This window comes from Amphibalanus amphitrite, unplaced genomic scaffold (assembly GCF_019059575.1).
Source record: "Amphibalanus amphitrite isolate SeventyFive unplaced genomic scaffold, NRLGWU_Aamphi_draft 000180F_arrow, whole genome shotgun sequence".
NCBI classification, from domain to species: Eukaryota; Metazoa; Arthropoda; class Thecostraca; order Balanomorpha; family Balanidae; genus Amphibalanus; species Amphibalanus amphitrite.
In genome coordinates, this window is record NW_024881675.1 from 177,599 (window position 1) to 199,495 (window position 21,897).

General features: G+C 47.0%; 1 protein-coding gene across 1 annotated transcript; it reads right to left on the bottom strand.

The window, feature by feature from the left end:
• Positions 1 to 8,446: 8,446 nt before the first annotated feature.
• Positions 8,447 to 13,877, bottom strand: LOC122384026 (Krueppel-like factor 15). The gene is made up of 3 exons (XM_043370986.1): positions 13,773 to 13,877; positions 12,177 to 12,553; positions 8,447 to 10,128 (listed from the first exon to the last, which is right to left on the bottom strand). The coding sequence occupies exons 2-3, from the start codon at positions 12,280 to 12,282 to the stop codon at positions 9,320 to 9,322; spliced, it is 915 nt and encodes a 304-aa protein (XP_043226921.1). The 5' UTR covers positions 12,283 to 12,553; positions 13,773 to 13,877; the 3' UTR covers positions 8,447 to 9,319.
• Positions 13,878 to 21,897: the final 8,020 nt, after the last annotated feature.

A 21,897-nucleotide genomic window follows, 5' to 3' on the forward strand; every position in this document is an offset into this window, starting at 1 on the left:
TAGATGTACCAATACCAACGTGCTCAATGGTTCATACAAGGTCATTTGAGGTTAACAACATAAATGCAAATACCTAAGCCTTTTTCCAAACAGGAAATAATTGACATTTTTAGTGAAAGGGGATTGGACTCTATTACTCACTTTCATCAATCCAGGACGCAGAACTGCCCCGTGCCTCTCCCACTAATGCAGAGGACGCAGAATACTGGAGATTGGCCGGATTATTTTCACACTACATTCGCAGCCGTCAGTTGTCACAGCTCGTAACACAACCCGCCGCTCGGCGGCCGGCACCCTGGGGCGCCCGGTATGGATGGCGCCGGTCTGCACAGTTAGCGGCCGGCGGCGCCGTCCCCAGCGGCCACCGGACACCGCGCGGGCACGCGCCCCGTGCAGCACCTGTCACTCACGGCACGGCGCGCTGACGGGTACGTCACGGACCGCCGGGGACAGGCTGTGGGAGTTGTACCGAGCTGCTGATACAGACCCCGGGTCGCTGCCTCAGCGTGTGAGGTCGACGCTGGCGTGCGCTGGTCGCCCGACAGACGAGCGACGATTGATCCGGGACTTCCGGTTGAAACTTCAGCGAGGGCTGTATGAATCGGTCGGTGACATCCGATGCCAGGTAGCAACTGGTCTGATCTGTGAGCTGTGAACTGGACCCATGTTTTGACTTCAACAATGCTACCCATGGCTATCGTAGAAATCCTATCGCACTTTGCTTTTTTACCGAAACTATCCATTATCCCGATGCATATACATATGCATTATGCAAGTTGCTGTAGCAATAAGCAACTTGCTTTTCACTGCCGATTAATATAGGTATGTTTTTATGTGCATATACCATACATAATACAAGTATGGACTCTCTTGTCGAAAGAAGTTACCGATACACAGTGCGGTGGTGCCATCAAGCCCGACCGAAGCCGAGGGAGGGCTGCTTAGTTTAAGGGTCACCGAGCCACTTCAACTAGGGGATTGAGCCCGTCGTGAAAACGGCTATTGTCTGCAATCGCTTTATGAAACCGTTTGTGTGTAAAATCCAGCGGAAAGGGTGGGAAAATGCGTCAGTCGTTTTGCGCCCTTTTACAAAATCGACCGCTAATCTTTTAGTCTTTCTTGCATTATGAGATCAATTATGATCTCATAATGCAACTATTTCGTTGCATTATGAGAGATCAATGTAATTTCGGGTCATGTCAGGTCATGTAAGGTCACCTTATGCGCTACGTGGGTATGCGACATATAACTAATGGGTTATTTTTTCACGCCGGATCCGTTTGGATGTTATGATTTCTTTATGTAGCTTGCATAGCATATAACAGGGCCGCGTGACATTGAACAGTTATACCTATGTGACATTAAGCAGATTCATCGGATATTAGTTATCAATTTGACGGATGACACTGCATTGGCAGGTCCATCGATGACGCAAATTGTCGGCATGTAAATGCAATTATGAATGAAATGCACGCATGGGCTATGACGCAAATCTGGGGTCTGGTCATGAGACGAGTTGAGCATGTACATATGCTGACATTAAACATGAGTGGTTCGTATTCTGAACTTGATTCCGAGCTGCAACAAGTATATTTCCATTAGGTAGAATCGGTAGAATGATTATACCGTGCAAACGTGTTTCAGCTGCCGAAATCGGAAGGTAAACGCATGGGCATGCTAAGCAGCTTTTTAAAGTGAAGTAGGAACTACCATTTCCTAAATCCGGTAGTAAACTCATTTCGAAGAAGAGCAGAATAATAAGTTTATTACCTAAGTCCTACAATATTTGTTGTAATGCCTAAAATTATAAATGGATTTAGTTAGGTCAGCGCAAGCTAGGCTACTTTACTTAAAGTTGTGTTCGGTTATGCACTCGCTGTAATTAGTCGCAATGTTTGATCAAATCAATGATTAAAGTAAACTATTAAAAGGCGTTTTACTGGTTGTATACAACCAGTAAAACGCCTTTTGGGCGAAGAACGAGCGAGCGAGATTGTGAGCCCTGCACGTGCGCAAGGGCGTGAGGGTACTTCCAACGGGCTTGTGCAATGTGCAAAGCACCCTTCTAACCGGTCGCTAGCGGTGTGCCAAATTTGAACGCAATCGGCCCAGCCGTTCCTGAGATCTGGAAGCAGCATTCTGCACGTGCGCACGTGCAAGCGGGGTCCAAACTGACTTTTGCACGGCACCCTACTAACTGGTCCCCAGCCGTGTACCAAATTTAAGCGCAATCGGCCCAGCCGTTCTCGAGATCTGGGAGCGCCCCTGCACGTGCGCACGTGCTGTAGCACCCCAACCTTAACACATGCAGATGAATTACCTGATGGAGACCTAACTGTGTACCGAGTTTCAATTCAATCGGCCCAACCGTTGTGCCGTTATTGAGGTTGCAATTTTGGGGGTTCTTAAAAAATGTCCAACTTTACCACGCGCCACGTGCGGTGGTTGGCTAGAACGCATGGTGGCCATCACACCACAGAACTTTTACGTCCAAGTGACATTCAGTAAAGAAGACCGCTTGTCAATCGGATGTCCCGTTCCTAAGATATTAGCTTTTGAGGAGCGTCCCGCTCATACTCAGGATTTTCCCTTAATTCAGTATGAACTCGCTCGCTCGCTGCGCTCGCTCGCTCGTAATAAAATTCTGATAAATATCTCTCTGACCACGTTTCCATGGGCACCACTGATCCGGATCAGTAAAAATGGATTAACCAATCCAGTATAGTTAGACACCATATGAAAATTAAAATAAGGGATTAACTGGTTTTATAAGCCTAATCCACTTTCAATTATATCCTGTAACGAAGAGTTCGAGAAATATGATACGATTTAAATTTGCTGATCCGGATCAGTGATGCCCATGAAAACGGGGTCGGTCTCTCTCTCTCTCTCTCTCTCTCTCTCTCTCTCTCTCTCTCTCTCTCTCTCTCTCTCTCTCTCTCTCTCTCTCTCTCTCTCTCTCTCTCTCTCTCTCTCTCTCTCTCTCTCTCTCTTATATATATATATATATATATATATATATATATATATATATATATATATATATATATTCTTTAATACACGTTTGGTTAAAGACCAAGGCATATTTGCATTTCGTTATCTTCTTGTTGTTCTGTTCGATTGATCGTAATGTTCGTTTTGTCGCATCAGGTAAAGAAAATATCAAAGTCGAGAAGTTCGACATTCACTACATTATATGTATTGGTCACTTTCAATGTTTCGGAATAATTCCTATTCCATTTTCAAGAAATTAAACATGTTCGATCGTATCCATCGCTTCAACAAACAAAACAATGCAGTAATGAATGATGAGGTACAGTAAACATACAAACATAGGCGTTGTCATGGCTACACTTCTTTGGAAGGACGTTTCTTTATGTGAAGATATTAAGTGAATGATACATCAGACACATAACACATTAAGAACGATGATAATGCACCTTTAACTACCTAAAAAGTTGCAAAGTGGTGGCCGCATTCGACTGCACATTCAGAGCTGGTGAATGCTCTCTGATATGCAGGGCCTCTAAAATGAACAATTTCTTTTGGTCAGTGCAAGATTCGATAATACTTGTATTTTCAGTTAGGTCAGCTCTGGTGAGAGGGCGTTTGTGCACATTTAGCATATGGGCCTTTGGTGCTCCTTCTGCGAGGTGCATTGTCAAACGTCGTGACAGCGTGGTTGTAGTTGCACCAACGTAGTCGATTTGGAGGGGCCTGCAATCCACCTCGGGGCACACGAATCGGTACACTACGTTGGTGCGCTTCAGTACGCTGTTGCTAACCGTCACATTATTCTTCATGAACAAGTTGCTTACAACAATATGCCTTGGTCTTTAACCAAACGTGTATTAAAGAAAATATATTGCCAAAATACACAAATATATATATATATATATATATATATATATATATATATATATATATATATATATATATATATATATATATATATATATATATATATATAAGCCGTTTTCACGACGGCCATCTGATACACATTTGATGCACATCTGGTGTAGATTAGGTGCAGATTTGGTCAAATTAGGTTTAGTGTGTCTCTTAGTAGCTGGGGCATTCCACGATAGATCGTACCAGGCCCGTCACCCTCATCTCTCAGATTTGAATGAAAATTGGTACTAGGGGTAATCATAGGCCCCAAAGACGCCTGGCAAATTATCAGACTTCTCAGATCAAAACTTTTTGAGTTATATTGCATTACATTTTTTAACTTCGGTTTGTAACGGTGAGTTTGATGGGCTATAACTCAAGAACAGGTTAAGCAACCAACAAACAGTAAACAACACTAAGCTTGCGATGAATCAAAAATTAATATTACCATTCAAAAATTCCAAAGAAAAATTTTCATTGATGAGCAAAAACCTTAATCTTTTTTCATTTGCATCTAATGACCTTTGGGACCAAAATTTTTCACATTTTTATTTTTTCAAAATAAACTTCATGTCATTGCAAATCGACATGCAAAAAATTAGAAAGGTGTTCTTTCTATAAGTTCCTCATTTTCCCGCAAACAAAATGGGTTTCGGAGGGGTTGATACGACCCCAGCACGCCGTTTCGCTTCTAATAGAGCTAGAGTCTCGCGGAAAAAAACGAGCGTGTGTGCCGTAACAAGTCGCAGCGATTGGTACCCGATTTTAAGGTTTCAGGTCAACTGGTAGCGTCGGAGGTCAGGTCAAGTGACTGAAGTTACGGGTTCGGTTTTTAGTAAATAACTTCGCAAAAAATGGCCGCAGAGCCGCGATTTTGGCATCATTGTGTTCGCCTAGCTCAGGTGCATCGAATGGTATACTTTTTGCTAGGGTGAGGTCAACTTAAGTAGTTGACCTCGGGTCAAGGTCAGGTCAGAGCCCTTCAGGTCACGAAGCTGGGCAAAGGGTATCATATGGCATATCATTCGATTCGGAAGGTCTTCCCGAGTCTATTGGTGGCTTTCCCGACTCTCTAGCTCCATTTGATTGGGAGTTATTGACGAAAAACTCGTACGACCCTAGTGACGTCATAAATGACGTCACGAAAGGTTACCAATGCAAAAGAAAAGCATTGGACTTTGCAAGAAGTGCATGAAATCACGATACCATGTACGTGGGATAGTTTTAGATCATTCTCGGCAGCCAAAATAAGTTTTTTTTTATATTTCCCCATTGACTAATAACAGTGATGTCACGTGACCGACCTGACCTCATGTAACCTTTAAAATTCCCAGATATACAAGTGTGAGACCTCTGGAGGACACCATGTATGCGTCCTGTAACTTTCATCTCGGACAGCTATGGTCGTTGGCGTCCAAAACAATGTCAGAACCAAACAGCCTTTTTCACCCTCGCGCTTATAGGAAAGAGGGTTGGATGAACCCTCTTTTCACTTTTTTCAGATGACTCAGACTTCAATTGAAATTTCAGTAACCCGTGATGTCACTAGGCAGCTTTACCACGCCATTTGTAAGCTCCCCTCCCGAAATCACTATTCGAAACCGTGATCGTGACGTAAAATAAATACATTTATAGAAAGAACACCTTCCTAATTTTTTGCATATTTGTTAACAATGAGCCAAATATTTGTTTAAAGAAATAAAAATTCAAAAAAATTTGGTCCCAAAGTCCAAAAAATACAAATGAAAGAAAACTCGATATGTCATATATCAAAAAAGGCATATTTTTCGAAATTTCAAAAATACATATTAATCTCTGTTTCATTGCAAGTTCAATGTTATATAACATTTGGCATTTGAATAATCCGTCTTAGAGTTACAGCCCGCCAAACTTAGCGCTGCAAAGCAAGATCCAAAAAATGTTATACACCATAACTCAAAAAATACTTATCTGATAAGCCTGAAATTGTTACAGGTGGATTCAGAGCCCCTGATTACCCATGAGACCAACTCTCGTCAAATTCCGAGAGATGAGGGTGTCAAATTGGAAAAAAGTGGTACGATCTATCGTGGAATGCCCCAGCTATCAGCTAAGGTTGCACTTATTGCTTATCATGCCTACTTTGTCATATTATCAGAGAGCATCATGGATTAAAACACTGAAATAAATTCATAAAGTGAAGATATTTGCTGTAAAAGAGATTAGGTGCAGAATTGGTCAAATTAGGTGGATTCGCCGGATAGCCCGTCGTGAAAACGGCTATTATTTAGGCCAGTCGCCCATGAACCAGTTACCAGTCGCGTGAACAGCGGGATCGCTCTATTGATTTAGACCATAATGATCGAACTATTGATCATAGTATAGGTACTATACAATACATACCCATCTGTGTTTCCCTATAGTAAAACAATGTCATGTATATGTCGGGGTGTCATTTAGTGTTAGGAGGCCTCACGATAAGTATGAAAACAAATAAACGGTTTCCCTCGGAAAGTTCAAAACAATACGTTGTTGGCAGGGTATAACCGAGGTTCATCCTCACGCTTGAGCTTCATAACTTTCGCAGGTTCAAGGTTGCGTCACGGCTTCACATACCTATGTTGTCACTGTGACGTTGACAGATGGGATGATGACTTCAACTCGCGAATAATAAACGATCGGCTGCTCGCTGGATTCCAAGAACCTTTCGAGCTATACGAGCGCGGCAAATGGTAACCGTAAACCATAATCGAGTGTCGCCAAACACAGACGTCTTGTAAGAAGTCAGCAATACTCATCGAGTTGCAAGCTTACGCAATGGAAAACTTGGGCAGTGGTCGGCAGGTCGCCCAAGGTCACTAGTGCCCTCTTTTTTGGACGCCGGACAGGGCCACTACCCCCACATATCAGACCCCATTACTTACAGGGCAAATGTCACTGATATATTCCATCACTTTCGGTGGTTCTAATTCTGCATTTCAAATGGAACACAATTCACCCTCGTACTTATACATACATAGGGGGAGGGTGTAGGTACGATGAACCCTATGTACCAACGAAGGGCAAACAATTCCGGTTTTTCATGAAATATTCGCGTAATGAGTATCGGATCACAACAAGCCTTTCAATACCTTCGAGCTGATCATCTTTTACACGTGATCCAAAAACTTTCATGGCCCCAATCTAAATGACCTTTACCTATGACATCTTCTTGGAGACCACGTCAGACCAGAATGGTAATGCGATGCATGCACCACCTTATCAATTCGTGCGAGTCATTAATTGTAAAAAGATGGTGGTTTTCCGGGGCGCTCATTGCCCCCGCTGAAGGGCTCCGTGTCCCCCAGAGGACGCATTGCCCCACCATTTGCCGACCCCTAATTTAGAAGAACGAGCTAAAAAGAAACAATGCCGCCAGGTAATAAGAAAGAAAGAAAAGCAATGACAGCCTGAATAAACGTAGTGTGTAGTGTGGCGTGCGTATGGGGTGCCATCGGTCAAACGGCCGTTACATTTGGACCTAAACTATAGCATTATTTTACGAAGAACGCTCTAGCCTCTAGGTCACGCAATTTCGAATGTCACGGTTTAGTAGGTATTGAGAACTGCTAGTAATCAGTTCGTCATTGTGTTCATATTTCACTTGCTTCATACTTATCTTTTGTTTACAGCAAAATTTCAAAGTTGCAGTTTGACTGGCCTCTGCGCTCATTCCAGTAATAAATATGCATGTTCCGACCTATATGAACTGTTATTGGCGTGGGTCAGTCAGTTCGATGCTTAAACATTTTTGACCTTCATCGCTGCAGCAAGAATGAAACTCGCTTTGAATTCAAGGAATTCGCGATTCCATGCACACAGAAAAATATTAACACCGTTAGCGGTGTAATTGCACATGCATATCTGAGCACTTGAGGAAAGTTAATTTAGTCCCTTCCCCGCTTAAATTACTCGCGCTTCTAAATGAACACCAGGAAGAAGGTAATAGAACACTGTTAGGAGGGTTGGGTGTTTTACTACATGTAGTAAAACACCCAACCCTCCTAACAGTGTTCTATTACCTTCTTCCTGGTGTTCATTTAGAAGCCCGAGTAATTTAAGCGGGGAAGGGACTAAATTAACTCTCCTCAAGTGCTCAGATATGTACTGTGCAATTACACCGCTAACGGTGTTAATATTTTTTGTGTGTGACATGGGACATCTGATAGGACAACGCATTGTACGATTATCGTTACCTTATGATTGCAGATGCCAGAGATATATTTTTGCCCTCCTAGTTTTCACCTTTGAACATCTCAGCCTTCAAACGTGTTTCGTTAATTTTATACGGGCTCGAAGCAATCATACGCGTATAATTTGATTATATGTGTGTTATATAACGTGTAGATAGAACTGTGGCCGGTGTAATTTATTATAGCCAGAAGACTCGTGGCATGTATTGTAAAGACTCATACCCTAGACCACCTCTATTGATGCTTTGCTTGTGTTCAAATTGCTTATTAGGTATACAGTGTACCTTCTCAAAACCCATGGTCAAGGCTTTGTTCCAGGCCTGAAATATAAGAATGAAAAACAGTTCGATATTATGGATTGTATTCCTGTACACATACCGATGATACAATATAACAAATAACAACATCCACGCATATCTACCACATCAATTGGTCCCTTAATCTATGATTGCTTTCTTTTCGTGGAAGCACCGTATTGTCCAACCGCTCCTCACCATTGTGTGGTCGCCGGCGTATAGACCTATATGACATCATTAATAGCCTCATGCACATTATGCCGCGATCGTAAACTACGAGTCAACTACTACGTGACGTGGGCTCACGGCGTCGCTCAGATGCTCGGCGCCCAGAGCGCGTGGTGGGGAGTGGAGCGGCGGACGGCGGCGCAGGCCCCGCCATATCCAAACTATGGGTCCGTTTGTGAGGTCGGCCACGAGACGGAGCCGTCTGGGAGGGGACAGGTCGCCGCGACCTCTCCGGTCGGCCAGACACTCGGCCGTATACATACACAAACAGACCATCTTTGGTGAGGCCGTCGCGGCGCGAGAGAAATCCGAGAAGCGGCGATTTCGACATAGCGAGCGAGCACGACGAAACATGACACCGCTTGGTCGCGGTTGATAAAATATACGGCGATCTCATAAGTTTGATAAGGCGCGGTCGAGCTTCCCAGAAGCATCGCTGGTTCGTCAAAGAGTGACTCGGCAAAGAGTGAGAAGAAAAAGTAGCAGGCTATGGACAACGTGCTCAGACATCCGTGATCTTTACTCAGCGTTCAATGTCTGGCGGCTATGTACAAAAGTTGCGACAGCGTCAAGCAGCAACAGAACAGCCACCCCACCCCGCGGCCACCCTTCGTTACGCAATGGCATCGCTGAGGCAGCGCACCTTTTTGGTGCAGAGCTTCCAGCGCCGGCGCCGCCGCCGCAGTGGCCACCTCACGGCTTGCGCGCGGCCGCGTGCACGGTGCGCGCGCGGCTCATGTGCCGGCCGCGCCGGTGCACCTTGGTGTGCTTGGCCAGGTGGTCGGAGCGCGTGAACGCCTTCTGGCAGACGGGGCATGAGTACGGCTTGATGCCGTAGTGCGAGCGCCGGTGGCGGGCCAGCTCGTCCGAGCGCGAGAAGCGCCAGCCGCAGCCGGTCCAGCCGCACGCGAACGGCTTCTCGCCCGTGTGCCGGCGCATGTGCGCCTTCAGGTGGGACGACTTGGCGTACAGCTTGCCGCAGCCCGGGTGCTGGCAGGCGAACACCTTGTCCTCGGGTCGCACCTGGCTGCGCGGCCCGCGCCGGCGCACCACCGTCAGCGGGGGTGGTGACGGTGACCAGGGCGCCGGCGCCGGCGCCAGCCGAACCAGCTGGCTGCTGTAGTCGTGCGAGACGAGCGCCGGCGGCGCCGCGGCGCGGCTCACCACCAGCGGCTCCGACACGCACTGCGTCAGGTTGAACAGGTTGATGCCGAGCACGACCATGTCCTGGGCGGGTGCCGTCGGCTGCGGGGGTGGCGGCGGGGCCGGCGGCGGTGGCGCCGGGGAGGCCGACACCGGCCCGGCCGGAGACAGGTTCAGCAGCCGGTCGCACATGCTCATGGTGGAGTCGATCAGGCCGTCGTCGTCGGCAGGCGTGCAGTCGAGCGCACCAGGATCGGGGCGCACCTCCAAACTGGAGAAGAACTCCTCCAGGTAGTCGGCCGGGCTCAGACATTCGAGCGTCGTGTTATCCGAGAAGGACGTCAGACACGAGTCGCTCCCTGTGAACGAACACGGGACGGGGGCGGTCGGTTACAGCGTCCGGCGCACACCATAACACCGCGCGGTGTTGGTTACACAGTCCAGGCCGAGTCGCGTGGCGATGTTTAGGGAGGACACGACAATCCGTGTCCGAGTTATCGCCACTCCTGGAAAAGGATCAACTTTCGGCACATGGCACCCGCATAGCAGCGGCTCATGTTACATTATAAACATTAAACAGATTTGATTCGTGTTCGGGTTTGGTGATGATACCTTTTCGTGAGGGTAGCAACGTGTTCTGAAAGTGACGTGTATAAGTGGTTCACGCCTCACCAGTCGATTGATATCGTATTGGCGTCGATTTATAGCAAGATCTCGGTTGGACCGACGCGACGGCTCAAATTGCACTGCCGTAAAAATATACTGTAGGGGGTTCCAAGTTGGGAGTGGAAAAGTACACACCCTGCTTCTGCAAACACCAGCAATAGATGCTTGCAGTTCATGGAGGGAGAATGTTTGTACGATAGCTCACAACTTGCATTTCTGTGTCTATATGTGTGCCTTTCTCCGTACCATCGCAACTGCGTAGCTCAGTAGGTTTCCGACTAGTCACACATGACGTCTCAAATTCCCACTTGAAACTCATCCGTGACCTCAGACCTCATCATCGTCCAAGTTTCTTCAGCTTCAGACTCTGCTTACGTTTCCGGAAGCGCTGATGTTCTAATGATTCCCGGTAGCAACAGCCGCAGCCCGGACCGTCGCGTCGAGCGGGGCATTCACCCGTAAACGACACATTCAGATAGCGGCGACTCGGCAGAACCCTTTCGCCGAACGAGCGGTGCTCGGCGGCGCGAGGCCCGCTTCGGACGGAGACATGTCGGGGGATCCAGTTACAGCTCCCAGACGCCCCCGCGACTCCCCGAGGAATTCCTGGCGCCAGGACTGGCTCCGCGCCGCCGCCGACATCGGCACAGGCATGACGCGAATGTTGCAAAATCGAGCGTGACGTAAATAATCAGAAAAGTGAGCGAGGATTACGAACGGTTATTGGTTATGAGAGAGATGGAAATTTCCATTTTAGAGGGGATCCTTCTGAGAACCGAGCGGGACCTGTCCATACAGACATCTATCGTGACGATAAAATAAACAACCGCTGCTTGGCGATTGTCTGTTGTCGTCGCGGTCACCGGGTGCGCTTTAGAAATGTGAGCTTGGTTTGTATTGACAAGCTAGCGACCTGCAACAAATTCATGGAAATTGACAATTTAACTTTTGAGTCGAAAGGTAACTTGTTGAAAATACAGCTAAGAACAATAAAATACCGAATACACAAAAAATGTAGGATCACGATCAACTATATCGGTATGACTTTTTAGTGTCGCAGGACATCGGTAATTTAATTCTAGAGAAGTATTACCTACTTTAATTGATAGAAATACAAGCATACTAATCATTGCAAAGCATTGAGCATACCCTCCCAGTCATGCATGTTGAGAAGTCGTATCATGCATGACATGCAGCTCGACATTCACTTCGGTAGGGTCATGATGACAAGCACATGTAAAATTGTGGCCTGCTTCTCCTCGCTCTGACAGCCGCTGCCCTGCGATCGCGCTGAGTCGGGCCAGAACACAGGCCCACTGGACTTTGGCGCTGTGTATTATGATACCAGGGCGACGCGATGTCATGGCCCAGTCTCTGTCATCGCCTCTGGACAAAGTGTGGGACAGATGTAGGATCATTAGCTTGGCGCCAGTGACAATGCACCTGCAAGATGTTAGACCAATGTTTACAACCGAGCAGCTTTGGACGTACTTCCTCTTCGCGTGTCTGCTTTCAAGAGTTACCTCAAGCCGTGTCGCTTGGCCCAACATGCCAATAAAACTTCATCTCCGATGTGAAAAATCCTTGGTGTAATAGACCCCTGCATGTGTCTTTTGACTATCTGACTGACCTTTCCCTAACAGCTGCCTCCTGTCATCCACTCCGACCGCCCCCGGCTCCGGCAGCTCCCCACACCGTCCGCCCATGGCACCCCCTCTCCTCCCGGCCTCTTATCGCTCACCTGGCGACGACGAGAAGACAGAGAGGTCGGAGGCAGTGTCCGCCTCGCTCCAGCTGCCCCAGTCGCCCCAGGCCGGCTCCGACTTCAGGACCATCGAGTCACTCATGGACCGGGTGAGAGGACGGCGCGCGCGGCGACGGTCGGCCTCACAGACTGACGTGCGCGCTCAGCGCATCTGACTGGCTGGCGTCACGGAGGACAGCTCTGTTTACAGCCGGACGGGGGCTCGTCTCCGCGGAGCCAGTGCGCAGACGCGCCGGCCAGGTCACGTGGTGGGGCTCCGTCCGGGCTCGGCCTCAGCGCAGTCCAGTTTGGTGGGGGCACCTCGAGGACAGTCGCCGTCCTTGTTTACACTGGCGTTCGATCCTGGCGTGCAACTGAGAACATACCGTTAGTGTGGTCAGATAGCTCAAATATACACGACATTGGCGCCCAGACCCAGTCAAAGTAACATCAACACTGGCACGGCCGAATGTCACGGCCTGCGGACCTCTGTTGCCTGGGGCAGGGAAGGTCAAAGCGCTCGGTAAGCGTCTTAAAGAGCAGGTCAACGGGTCCAAAAAAGGCCTCAAACTGTTATGATGTGACGGGTGGCCTCAAAAAGAAACGAAACAGCATCAGAGGTCTTGTAGCGAAACTTGACTGCTACTCACTTTCCAACCAATAAGATACGGCTACGAGTAGCTTTTTAAACATTCCTAAAGGCTGAAACAGACTCTTTCCGCGTTCAGGAAATCGCATGCGAGAGCCTATTCAAATACATTGTAATTCTTCTCGCATCAATCGCTTGCGGGAGGTGCGTGCGATTGATGCGAGCGTGCTTCCATGTATTTGAATAGGCTCTCGCATGCGATTTCCTGACTGCGGAAAGAGTCTGTTTCAGGCTTTAGGCTCGCAACTAAACAACTTTCGGTATCGACGACCCGGATTCCATGATTTGATAGCCAAGCCAAGTGAGTCGGAAATTCTGTCCGACGCGCGCACCCAGCCTGTAGATGAAGTTGCGAACACTGACCTGCGCACCAGACACCCTTCTCCGTGCCACTCCGCGACCCAGTCCGGGGGCAAAGTTTAGCTATTTATAACCAAGATAATCCGCATATCTGACATTTATCAACATAAACATCGTCGGCGTCGTATCACAAGATCCAGAGACTTTGAAGTACCCTAATTGAGACCGATGCCAAATATACCAATCTTGTTCAAATATATAGTGGAAGGATTAGGCTTCATTACATGAATATCAGGCTGTATAAATGGCTACTGCGAGAAATAGCAAACGAGAAAACCCACTGGTGCCTGATGTGAAATGCCGCATTGCGACGGCCGCTACCGGCAGTCGTTTGGGAAATAAACAGTAGCGCCTACGTCTCAGCCTCTCAACAAGAGAAGCATGCGCATTATCAGAATTAATTATAAACCAGCTAGAAATATTTCCTGAATAGTTTTGACTGTCAAGTGCTTATGGTTGTTGGTTACCATCCAGTAATTTCTATCCGCGATACATGGATCAAATAGCAAACGCATGATAATCTTGAATTTATTAGTAAATGAAAATGGGCCTTGAACGCGTTATTATGTGTGATAAATGTTTACCTTGGCGCCGGCGCTCCGTTCGGCTCTCCGGATTGTGTCCACGAATCCTCGTGTCCCCGTGTCCGCCACTGTGCGCCGCTGACCGGCGCCGGCCCCTCACTGGCCGCCCGCGGACTCGGTGACCGGACCCCGGTCACTGTGTGCGACTGTGACGTCACCGCTCGAGCGGTGGCCCGCGCCGCCAGTCACCCTACACCGGCGCCACCCGACACGGCACGCGGCCACCGACCGTCGGCCGTACCGGGCGCGTCGCCGGCGACGCCGACAGAGTTGACCAGACCCGACCGGCCGGATCACATTACGGAAGGCCTCTCGTGACCTGTCGCGCCGGGCCGGTGTCCGGTTTCGGAGAGCACGCCGCGGCGGCCTGCCGCCCCGCGCCGGACCCTCTGTGTATAATTACTGTGTAGATGGTTCTGAGACCACTCGGTGACCCGGCCGGGGGAAGTTCCGGTGACCCGATGGCGCCGTCCCGGCCGGCCCAGACGGCCATTGACATTGTTCATTGTACGCAGTGTGTAGCGCGGACCTGCAGAGAGCTCTGGCGACATCCGTTTCTAATATTGTCGGTCGGCTTTCGAGTGCATGAGGGCGGGATGATTGTCGCTTTCGAAGAAATGAAATACGTTTTCCTTACTCGAGCGACGCTGAATTATTCTATTCAAGGAAAGCTTGATCTCCTGGACAAAATAAAAGAATGAAATGCGTTGATCCTAGTTTTAATCATTGCGTGGGATTTTCCACGAGCCATGAGCTGCATCGAAATGTCACTATTTCTGTAGCAGGACTGCAGGAGCACCAGCAAGACGAGACGACTCTGGGGCTGGACGGCCTTAAATACGCGCCTAAAATCTCATAAAGCTGGCCTTATTATTGGTGTGAATGGTGTGCTGTAAATAGATATATTATTACAGTATACCCTTACATGCATGCATGTGTGATGAAGACGGTAGCCTTTACTTTTGATATGTGTTGTTATTCTTGTCGTTCGTGGTACGGGGATAGAAACACAGTACAATATTTGAGCGTGCTTAGGATTAAGCCATGTCTCAAATTTGATTAATGAAACAGGCTGCAAATTCTGTGTCAGTTCTGCGCCCTAAAGCTCCAGAGCAGGCCGTAAGACACGCTGCCGCGCGACTCAGGTGCCGCTTCCACCCGCAGCGGCCGCCTAAGTGCGTAGACTGTCCCGCAGCACATGGAGGCGCCGCGGCACAGCCTAACACCCAGGCACCGAGCTCGGAACGGACGGCCGACCGCCGCGCGGCTTATGTGAGACGCGAGGTTCGTCGGGGGTCGGGGAGGGGTGAGCGATGGAGTAACCCTACTCAATAGTCAATATATATTTATGACTTGTGTTATTGTAGCACATTTATTATTTATGCGTCCTTTCTCACATCATTCGGCTCCTTTCAATGTGCCGTTTTGTAATATGTCGACTGTATGATCTAACCGCAAAAACACGTACCAAACACTTCTGTCAGCAATAATTGCGTTTAAATATTACCGAATAGTGTTGCATACATTATCGCAGTGGATCATAAACCGTGTTCATCATAGCGGTCCTTATCAGCTCATCATCGAACCGTGCTCGGCTATGTGGCCCTAGCAACTGTGGAGACGCCAATACGTGCGTTCACCGAAAACTTGCAGAAGTTTGTCCTCCAAATGGTCAATGTCAATGGTGCGTGCTAACCGCTGGGCTAGAAACTAACGGGAGTGACACCGAGTGACAAGATGTCAGGGTATATGGAACAGTAACAAGAGTAAGATGCCCGATTCGGTTATGGGTTGTCTGCACTGGAGGGTGGTTCTCCGATCTCAATCGCTTCGTTTGACGTGATTGATGATGATTGAAACGTTTGAGATAGCGTGAAGAAAATGATTGCTGTTTGAACAGCTATGCTGTTAAGTGTCCTAACTACTTGCGACCTCATGCAAAGAGATGGCTCTAGATCAGGCCAGACCGCCAAAGTGCACCAAAACCGTCCAATCTGCAGCTTAACCCTCGCCCGCACATGGGGGGGGGTGGTTGCCACCCCCCAGGTAGTCTTTCTGCTCTGCACTCAACATTTTTAGAGCTAGAAGGCTGATTTTTCGTATAGCTGCTCCTCTATCCTTTCTTGATGTCCACTGAAAATTTCAAGTTTCTGTGATTTTTTGTTTCGGAGATATGACCTTGTTTGTCAGGTTATGTCATGACCCAAATGGCCAATTCTCAACATATTGCGTTTGCCATGGGCCTTATGAGTTTTTGACACTCTGATTTCGGCCTTTTTTGCCAGTCTTACCTCCCACCTATCATGGAACATGTTGTTCGACGATGTACAGGGGTCAAGGTCAGGGTCAAGGTCAACCTAGGTCATCTAAGATAATTGCGTTTTAGGCAAGCTGAATTTACTTTTTTGAAGTTTTTGACTGCATTTTTTGTAAAAGCTTCTCAGATCATGATTTCATGTAATATGGACCCAAAAACAATCGGTGCACACATCAGTATACACACAGACACACACAGACATACAAACACATATAATTGACCTTGACCTAACTTGACCTGAAATGACCTCAGCAGCAAAATTCTGGTCGGGTAGTGTGACAAAGAGGTTCTAGCTGGCTTGGCACCAGAAAACAGCATCGTCATCGGTATTTGATAAGCAGCACACTTGATATCCAACGGTGACCCAAAACAGCAACATTTTTTTAGTTTGACCTGACCTGGAAGGTCAATGACTGACCTGAGAAGGTAAAACTGGATATCATTGGATTCGTCTCTTCCCAAAGAATCTTTTTGGTCTTTACCGCTAAGCTCTATCTCCAACAGGAACGAAATGGCGCGGGGGGGTGGCAACCATCCCCCCCCCCATGTGCGTTCTAGGATGGAAAAATGGCATGTGCGGGCGAGGGTTAAGCGCTCGGCGAATCGTTCTTATTTTCAAGCATGACGGAATACAGCGGCCTGGTTGAGTTTAGAGTTAGAGGACAATTCATTACATTGTTGTAATGAACTATTCTTCATAAGATTTTATCCCAAAAAGCTTTCTTATATCGTCAAACGTCCACAAAGAAAAGCAGATACAGTAGCAATGACGTTGACATAATTTCCTTGCTGGTTGGGCATTATTCAAAGTAATTTTTCATGATAAAATGTCAAAGTGTCCAGATTTTATGTTTCAACCAGGGCAGCGTGGCTTCCGGTGTTCAAAGCAAATGGCACGCATGGCAGCTACTGTAAAATCCACATTTGGTAGTGGTGATTATTCTTCAAGATAAGACTCGGGAAATAATAAATATCCCGACCGTATACATAGAGGAACGCATGCCCTCAAAACTCGGAGGTATAGACTACCAAAGCCTGCGCCTTACCAATTGGATGTTATTCCTGGCGTACATACTTCGACTAAATAGAACATCAGCACTTACATAACAAAGCGGTTTGTGATATGAGGGCCACCCAGAACATAAAATGTAGCTCGAGAACGGATGATAAATAAACCAATTGTACTTAGTTACCAAGTTAATTTTCCATGAAGACGCCATGAAACACATCAGCAGTTTCTAAAAATGGAATACAGTCAGCATGGAAAATTGAAATCCCCACACTCCTCACAGCAAATATCTAGGAGCAGACGTCTCGGGGCTTATGTAAACATCTCCCAGATGTCGAAACACTCGGATGATGCTGCGCTCGCCCAGACTTCGTCATTCATTTTCTGCACCGGCTGTGCACTCTGCAACCGCCGGTCATCCAGTCGTGTGCCTCATTACCCGCGGCGTAACCGCAGATACTACGCATTCCCGCCGGTAGTCTGGAGTAGCAACTACAACGCAGCTCTTCGGCTGTGTGATGGGCGACGGGCGGCTAGAGCCTGGCAGTTCAGCGCACCCAGCCATTGTAACGTGATTCGGTGCACAGTGCGCAGTGTAGGTACGGTGTACCGACGTTTATACTGCACCGCGATCGGTGACTGCCGGCTCACCCAGTCGAGCGCTAATGCGCAGTAAGCTGGAACGCGGCTCGCTGGAATGACGACCAGTATCCGTGGATACACAGTGGACTCAACGGAAGGCTGTCGGTATTCAAATGCATCCGACCGCCATTGCAACTGACGGCGTGGAAAAGCCACCACTGCGTTTGAGGATGGCCGGTGATGGTCAATGCAATACAATACAATACATATTTATATACAATGCCCTTGCAGTGCAAGACTGAATAGGATCACGTCATGACGCCTATTACGGAGGAGACATATTGCGGGCTATAAATGGTTAAAGGATTCGAAATTGTTCGCAATCAAGACTTTAACTTCTTGGAACTCAAAAACGGGATTGCACCTTTCTTTCAGATGATTTCAAGTGAAACGGAGATTCCTTCAGTAACCTCAAAAAGTTAATAAAAGGGATGGAAATTGGAATGTTTTAACGAGTCAGCAAGTAGGACAGCATGTTGAACATTACCCATATACCTCTGTATTACATCCTTACGGTACACAGAGGCATATGCATCATCAAATACAGGATTTAGAAATAACCGCACCAAGCATGAGTGACTAACTACTTGCAGAAACGTTAAACGTCTTGCATTCATGCTGGCAATGCGAGCACTTTTGGCATGCTTGGTATCAAATGTCCAAACAACTATGCATGTAGGCATTCACTAGCGACCTGCGCATCTAGGTTTACTCGAACGGTTATATAATCCGTTTTGAATTCCGCTAGTCACAGCAGCATTCACATAGCGAAATACAGCACCGTGTGATGGCCGTGTTGTACGTACGTCTTTGCACTAAAATTGTTGGGATTACTTTAAGAAGATATTTAACTCACCGCATCGCTGATCAATATATATTATAAATATTTGGTGATATGCTTCAGCTGTCTTCCGCAAACGTTGAAAAAAGGTCAAGACGGGAAATATTTTTTAAGGATGCAATAAACGATCAATATATGTATGCACTTACAACGAACTGTGTCGCGAACAAATTGTCCATTATAAATAAGCATTTAGCTAGGGTGGGAAGTATAGGTTCTAACAATCTGAGGTTGTGTAACTGACACGATTTGTTTATAAGATACGAGTAGATATACCTACATGCGTTGAAAAAGACGATAGATCATCCTGAGCAAGGTCAGCGTGGCTACACCGATAACGTTTACATCCTTGCATAATGCACGCCTAACGTTGCGCACTGCTGACCGAATCCCCCTGCGGCCTGCCCCGGATCCACGGTCTCTGGAGCGCAGCCACACTGTTTACACATCTGGAGTTCAGCCTCCGACCGAATACTCATTTCCGCGGCGGTTTTTGCAGCCGGCGCGGCGTTTGTCTGTGGTGGCTACGGGTCACCGTCCGTCGTGTACGCGCCATTAACGCCGCAAGTCGCCACGACCGCTCCAGAATAGCTGCCACGTGCGTGTGCTGACCGCGGATCGGAGTTGTGGTGGCTGGCGTGTTCTACAGGATGATCGCCTCAAACAAGACATAACTCGTCCAGCACTGCATGCCAGACGGCCAGCCAGACGCCGAGACAGACATACCGGGGGGGGGGGGGCGCAGACAGGCACAGACACACCCACAGATAGACAGACAGACAGACAGAGGGGAGAAGTGCTTGGAGAGAAGAGGCACAGACACTGGCAGTATTCTGTCGCCCACTCAGACGCCACACCCCTGTATGGATCGTGTTCGCTCACCCGTTTGTATGATGTTTTTGTGTGTAAATTACGTAATGCAAATAGATTGAGGAGACACGCTCGTACTCGACCAAATGATGGCATATACAAGTAATAACTGTGGCTCGGACAGACACAGTAAGAAACTGTTATAGGAGCCGTCTGTGTTGCGAGCTATAATCTACCTCGCTCCCTTTAACCTCAGCAGTGTTCTCTTCTTGCCGAGTTGCAGGAAGGAAAACAAGAACTTATCAAAAACGGACTCTGCTGAAAAGCCGTAATGAAAAACCGTTGTTCATTCTGAGAACGATTCAGAGTAATCACTGAACAAATGTAAGATATCTTAGCACAAATTGAAATTCATATGTAGTTTTCAAGAAAAGCTAGGACTAGGAACTTTAAACTTTGTTCTTCATCAGAACCATATTCGTACAGCCAGTGTTAGGTTCGCTGGTTTCGCTGGCTCAACTTGAACCAAAGGGCCAATACAAAAATGTCATGAAATATGGACTTAAATCGCACTAAAGCCTATCGGGCTGCATAAGCTTAGCTTGAGAGCACTGTGACCAAGATTGCTACCTTTACAGTGTACACCATGCATTTGAAGTCCGAGGCTATGAGCAAAAGGACGGCCGCTGTTGTTGTAGCCTACTTAACGCCACCAGTGATGTTGGTTTTGCTACGGAAGATTTGAATCGGGTCAAATAGTGTCGGACTTTGACCTGCAGAAAGGAACTAACCTTAAAGCTAGCATGAAAACAGCACAATTCATTATTCAGCCATGTGGATACTGCAACAATCAACTAAATAGGGAAGCCACAAAGACCATCGCCCTCACATTGCCACTGTCCCTTGGCATCTCTACTCTACACATATTTTCAAGTGAAGGAGATATTTTAGAAGATGCGTGACTGTGTAATTTATCATATGTATAGCTAGACGAGGAGGGCAGATAGTCGACGAGACCAATCTCTTGATGAGGGAGGCATTTTAACGCTGTTACGTGTTTTTTTTTTCGCGAATATTTAAGAGAACGGCAACGGTTCTGGGCACAGCCGTTTTTTTTAAACCAGGTCAGGTCATCATCTCATGAAAAGTCTCCTGGGGTCACTAAAAAAGGTCCAGTGCTCAACCTACCTACACTATGGATCTGTTTTATGTCTATATATGTTATATGTGTTAACATTTCGGGTTTCAGCGTTTGATGGAGATGACATAATATGCATATGAAGCGTTTATTTCATATTTTCGAAAAACCAAAGGAATGGTCAATTCCATGACCTCGCCAATCGCTATTCTTATCATCTAAGACCTAAGGAAAACAGCATGTACCTCTTTCTCGTTAAAGTCATTGCGATTAAATGCTAAATCGAAAACCAATTCAAACTGCGGATCTCCACTATTCCTTTGCAGCCATGTGACGTCATAAAAAGTCACCGACATTAACAGAACTCTGTAGAGTGTAGATGAATACAACGTGATGATGCAGTTACAGTGTAAGTTGGCTGCAAGTTAGGACCTCATGGACACCAACTGCTGGGAGTAACATTGTGGATGGCCTTCACTTTTGTCAGGCCTTTCAGTACATATGTATGATGTAAAGCCATCGAAGAGACGCTGTTGATAAGCAATGTTCTCATTGAAGATCATAATCAAGGAAGCCTGCTGAAGATTCTTCAAAGTTCATAAAAGCCGTCTCACGACGGTCATCTGGTACACATTTGGCGCAGATTGGGTGCAGATTTGTTGCAGATTTGGTCAAATTAGGTCCACTGTGTTTCAAGTTATCGGTTAGGGTTGCACAACTGCTTATACACCTTAGTTTTCGAATCATCAGACATTATTTTCGATTAAAACACTGCAATAAATTCACGATATGAAGACATTCGTTGTGGAAGAGATTTGGTGCAGATCTGGTCAAATTAGGTGCATTCACCAAATATCTCGTCGTGATAACTGCTAATGTGCCCCGTTAGTCAATAAAGACTTGTCAAAGATTTTGCCACCGACAGGATTCCTATAATCGAAGGAAATAGCCAGAATCAGGGGCCACAAGCTTTGCAGCAAAACAAACTCGCTCTGCAAACGGACGTTCATCCGCGGTGATCAATGCAAACTACGTTTGTAACACGATTTACGAGTACCTGATTGCCTATTTAAATGTGCGGTAAGTTATTTGCTTTATTCGCCTTTAGTTAGAAACAGTGCTTACCGCATTGCTTTTCGCGACATGCCCAGCTGATTACTTTTGTCGTTTGGTTATTTGATAGCACAAAACGAGCATCAGATTTATTTCGTTGACGCAAGTCTGCCGAGCGGGATAAAATGAAGGTAAAAGAAAGGGTCGAAAGTCAACTTTGAGCTACCTCGCTCTGTCTTCAGAACTGCACGCTAATGGCGTGATTCATCCTCAGATACCGTCTATGACCATCTATGTAGTCTGCACACCGCCCCA